The 5,150-nt window shown below is 39.7% G+C and overlaps 1 protein-coding gene across 1 annotated transcript; it reads left to right on the plus strand.

The window, feature by feature from the left end:
* The first annotated feature begins 1,757 nt into the window (after positions 1 to 1,757).
* On the plus strand, positions 1,758 to 3,841 carry LOC145500135 (uncharacterized). Its single transcript, XM_081479619.1, has 4 exons — positions 1,758 to 1,868; positions 2,302 to 2,506; positions 2,582 to 2,811; positions 3,139 to 3,841. Exons 2-4 carry the CDS (start codon positions 2,336 to 2,338, stop codon positions 3,302 to 3,304), a joined length of 567 nt encoding a protein of 188 aa, XP_081335745.1. The 5' UTR covers positions 1,758 to 1,868; positions 2,302 to 2,335; the 3' UTR covers positions 3,305 to 3,841.
* Positions 3,842 to 5,150: the final 1,309 nt, after the last annotated feature.

Below are 5,150 nucleotides of genomic sequence, written 5' to 3' on the forward strand. Positions count from 1 at the left end.
AACTTGAACAACGATTTCGATTTTGTTGGTTTAGTTATCAAAACTCCTTGTCTATCATATTTTCGCAGTGTAAAGTTTCACTGTGTTAAAGAAACACACCTGATGTTAGCAGCCTTTTGGCGTTGGTAAAAATTGTTGCAGCATCTCAGCACAAAATACAACGAAAGAAATCTTTGACAAGATTCGTTGACAATTGAAAACACCGACTCGGACTTGAAAGTGCACGCGCTGCACTATGCAAATGAGCTACTCAAAAGCTTTTGCAAACTCGCCAAACAAACAGAAACAATAAGAAACTATCAAAAACAGGTCCTGGTTAAGATTAAGCATTGTTTGAGAAACTCTCAAATTAGCTCGATACCAGACTAAAGAGTTTTCTTTCATAATTTTTCTTTACAGAACAAACGCAAAAGCTTACGCGTTCAACTAGCGCGAGCAGATATTATTCATTCACAAAGCGAAATTGGAGTCTTGTTTTCGACCCTGAAAAACTCACCTTTTCCATCAGCTCAGAGCATAAACCTATATGTAAGAGCCCTGGATCTTATTCATTGCCTTATTCTCTGCCATCGCTGTGAAAAATCTGCAAGAGAATCTCGCAACTCTCACCATTTGATCATGGAACGTGACAACATCCACGCGAGAACCCCCGACATGTGCGTGGATCCGCGCGGACATATGTCAGCATGGTGGCGCAATTTGTTTTTTTAAAAATAGAAATATTGTCCCATATCATAGATGCGCGCGGATCATAAGACTTACGGTCTCCGTCCCCGATTGTGGCTCCTGGTTGTAGACTATTTACAGGTTAACGCACTCAGCGAGTGAATTATCGGGATTTACCTGCACGAGTTTACTAACAATGAACGAGAAATTTCGATACCGCACGAGGCTTTGCCTTTGTTAACATTTTTATATATTATTCAAATTGAATGCACTACACTAAGGAAAACAGCATTGAAATCACTATATTTAAGTCAGCTGATCCCATGGCGTAATGACAGTGGTGTGTTGAAGTTACACCACGGCTATTACACCACCATTATGAATTCAAGGTGGTTGTCTGTCACAACCCAGTATCACGTGGTACAAATCAGCCAATCAGAAAATCGGAATTCGTACAGTGTATGCAAGTTGAATAATAAAGACTGTTACTGCACGGTACAATAAAAATGAATGGTATTAATGTCGACGCTTAAATAGACAGTGAAATACTTGTATTGCATTCATTAAATTCCAGAGGAAGAGAATCATAGATAGGAAAGCTCTCCATTTGAAGTAAAACGAAATTAATCATGTTTTGACAATGAACTGACAAAACATTTAACGCTGCCAAGCAATATATCCAGATCAAAATAACCGTTTGCTTTTAAATTTGTAGCTTGAAATTGATGATGAAACCTACAAGTCTAGCGTGCGGACATTCAGGTTGTATGAAGTGCCTGAGGTCAATCGTATCTCTGGGAGATAACGCGACTCCTTCAGCAGCTCTTTGTCCGATTTGCCGCGAAACGTTTCGTTTCGATCAGTTGCAAATTAATATAAACGTAGACAAGCTGTCCAAAAGTGTGCAGATGAAGTGTTCCAGCCCGGGTTGCGAGTGGAGAGGAACTCTGGAGCATGGAGCATGCCAGAGGGCATGAAAAGAATTGCCCAAAAGCTCGAGTTAAATGCCCACACAATGGCTGCAATCATTTTGCAGTGCGCTTTGATTTCCGCGCGCACTGCAATAATTGCGAGCACAAAAAGGTCACGTGTCATGGCTGCAAAAAAGAAATCAAAAAGGATGGTCTGGCCCAGCACCAAGCAACAGAGTGCTATTATTCACAAGTCGACTGCCCGCTTGGTTGTGGCACCAACGTACCAAGGTAAGAACTTAATTTTGTCTTCTGACCATAACAAGGTCTGAAAAGGAATACGCACCATACGCATCTCGTCAGTTCCTAACACTATAAAGAATAGAGTGTTTCTGTCGAAGAACTATCGGCTGACAGTTTGCAACTCGGAAATTTGATGTTCTTAAAACAAATATTGCGCGAGAAGCGAAGCTAATCCTTTCGGTATGTATGCGATCCATTCGGGGACTTGTCTCTCCAGACTCTCCACAGATGAACAATATGGTGTCACGTGACCAATTTAAACAAGAACGAATCGGAGAAAATTTAGTGGTGAAGTACAATACGTTTTCTTATGTTACTCGAGATTCTAGGATTCCTTTAATCGATGAAGGTAACTTTTGCCTAGAGGCCTAAGACTTACCTAACCCATTTAGGATGAGTGACCTTTACATGTGTTTTTCAGAGCTCATGTCAGTTTACATCAGCACTCGTGCCCGATGAAGGCATCGAAATGCCTTGTTCCGGGGTGCAAAGCAATGACTTTAAGGAAGGACATGAGGACACATCTATATGATGCTGCCAAGTCGCACTTTGATTTACAGCATGGCGAAAGGCAAAGATTGTTGGCAACGATAAAAGCACAGGTAAGGAGTCAAATTGGCATTAATTAAAAAACATGAGTAACAGTAACAGTAAAATTACTGGAAAAAAAACGTAATAACAACATACAAATACTTGTGCAGGAAACTCATAAGGAAGAGGTGAATGAGAAGGAAGAGATGGTTATGTCCTTCTCGTGGCACATCGAAAACTTCCATGCACATTTCGCTGCTTTGATGGAAGAGAGATCAGATCCACTAACAAGCGGACAGTTCAGAGAAAATGGATACACGTGGAGAGCGATTTTGACGAAGGACCTCAATTTGTTTCTTCAGCTGGAGAGTGCTACCTTTCCAGCTACAGTCGAGATAAGGTGAGCAGATCTTCCGAAACAGTAGCGTTGTATCTTTCATTTATTATTGTGCACAATAATACCACTGAATAAAAATTACAGCGGTGTGATATCACAAAAAGTTTGCACATTCTGTAAAAGGAATATTTAAAATCTTTCTACGTTAAAGAAAATTGTCGAACAATATGGACTAGCATCCCATCCAGGGGGGGGAGTAGAAATACTCCTAGTCGCTTCATGCTATAGAAACCGGGATAAGCACGGGCCTGATGGGCCACTTAGCCCGTATGTAGAAGTTACCTCAACATAAAAGCTAATGGCAATTTAAACCCTTTTTTTTTAACACAGAATGGTGCCATCGCCTGGAAATGAAAACGAAACAGTTTTCATTCTGCAACCAACAACGCTGAAGGAGGGCGAGATGTGGGGTCGCCACCTGTCCAACTTGAACAAATGGGTGGATGGCGACGGGAACATTTCAGTAAAGTTTATTATTTTTTATATGTACCTTTGATTTTACAGTCACCTTTAACCAAGAGACCATGATCTAAGAGAACACATCCCCCAATACATGGGCCTCTTCCAATGATAATCTTTTTCAATCTAATTTTAGCGCTTGGTCAAACTGCCAAGCTATTTTAGGAAAGACACCCGACTGGCCAATTTAACTGAAGTAATATCACTGAAGGTTTAATTTTAACAGTTAATCAAATATGCAAAAACTTGCACCTGTATCTTTGGAGAGCAGTTCATAAAGACAGAGGGAGAAAAATTCTAACTGCCTGGCACTTTAAAAGAGCTTTCCAAAGATATCTTATTCGCTTTAGGCCGTTCAGTACTTTTTGAGAAACGATCATTTTAGAGCGGGTTAGAATCGGAATTCTTGACAGCAGCGATATACAGCGCCTAATGTGAATCAGTCATGCAGAGAAATTACAAGATTACTCATTTTTGATGTATACTGTGGATAAATACATAGAAGATAATTTTCCTGCCCAACACTTTGAAAATGCTTTTCAAAGAGGCCTGTACGGGTCCGCAAGTGATCCCGGACCGCAAATGATCCCCAAATTGGACCGCAAATAATCCCCATTTTGGACCGCAAATGATCCCGATCAAAAAATAAGGAATGGTATGGATGGTAGGATGGTGTGGATAGGGAATTGGCGTACGTGAATACCGGTGTTTTTATTTAAGCCATCTTATAATTATAATGGCTTACAACTTTTTTTTTTTTCATACTTTCGACTAAACTTTGTTGCTAACTACGATGTTATGAATATCACCACTCAATCATCAAAACACGGCTTGGCTTACATTTTTTTTGCAATTCTCAGTAAAATTATGATCAGTACAACATACGTTACATATCCTCCTTTGTTAAACATTGATATTTCGGTGTTATAGTTAAATCACATTTTATCAGCCATTAACACCACTCGTCTAAAGTTTTAAACTAAGATCTAACCATGAAGCAACCAGAAGCATATCACCTAGAGATACGCTTCTGAGCAACTATTACTGAAGACGCTGTCACCTGAGTAGACCCACAAGCCCACAACGCTTCATCACTCTGCAAAACACCTAGTGTGTAGCACTGGAAATTTGAACAAATTTATTTTGTAATTTTTCCTTGATCGTATTTTGGCTTTAATTCCTCGGAAATGACTACTTGAGTATTCTAAGAAGCCAAAATCCCAAGCTATAGTTATGAAGTTCAGCTTCATGACCACGCAAGGCCAAGGCTTGCTCTTCGTTTTGACAATTAGCTGTTTGATAGATGTTTGATACTATCGACACCGGGATTTCGAGAATGTTTACAAGTATGTGTTTTTCTAAGACTTCTAATTCAATAGATCGTCTTCACGTGACGTGTTTTTATCCTCATCAGGCATAAGAGGCGGTATATTTACATCTGTTTACAATTAGCGTGCTTCGTTTGGAAACCAAAGCATTTTGAATTTCAGGGTTATGAAGGGTTTAGAAGTTAGAGCATTAGGAAAAGTGCTTATGTAAATGCTTGTTTGTTTAGTACTGGTAGTCAGTCGCCTAGAAAGCCAAAGTAAGTTCCAGATGTTTACACCATATTCCGGCCGCCATATTGGTGTACCACGGATGTACACCAACATGGTGTTTTCTTACTGGACTCTGTAAATTTCTGGGAAACATTTACGACGAATATCTGAAGTTTGGTGAAACGCACAGGCCTAAAACTTGGAGAAGTGTCTTATTTAGTTATCTTCTATAGCATACATCACAATTTCTTAGCTTTTTCCATTGTTTGGTTTTCGATTTATTATTCCTTTTATTGCGTGACAGTGAAAACGATCTGTACCCTTCGAAGAACAAAACAGCAACTG

This window comes from Orbicella franksi, chromosome 10, assembly GCF_964199315.1.
Source record: "Orbicella franksi chromosome 10, jaOrbFran1.1, whole genome shotgun sequence".
NCBI lineage: Eukaryota > Metazoa > Cnidaria > Anthozoa > Scleractinia > Merulinidae > Orbicella > Orbicella franksi.

Excerpts from the sequence above, each read along its gene's own strand:
- LOC145500135 (XM_081479619.1), top strand. The coding sequence starts at position 2,336 with ATGAAGGCATCGAAATGCCTTGTTCCGGGGTGCAAAGCAATGACTTTA. Across the intron at positions 2,507-2,581 it reads GGAGTCAAATTGGCATTAAT|GAAACTCATAAGGAAGAGGT; the intron begins TAAAAAACATGA and ends ATACTTGTGCAG. Across the intron at positions 2,812-3,138 it reads CCAGCTACAGTCGAGATAAG|AATGGTGCCATCGCCTGGAA; the intron begins GTGAGCAGATCT and ends TTTTTAACACAG.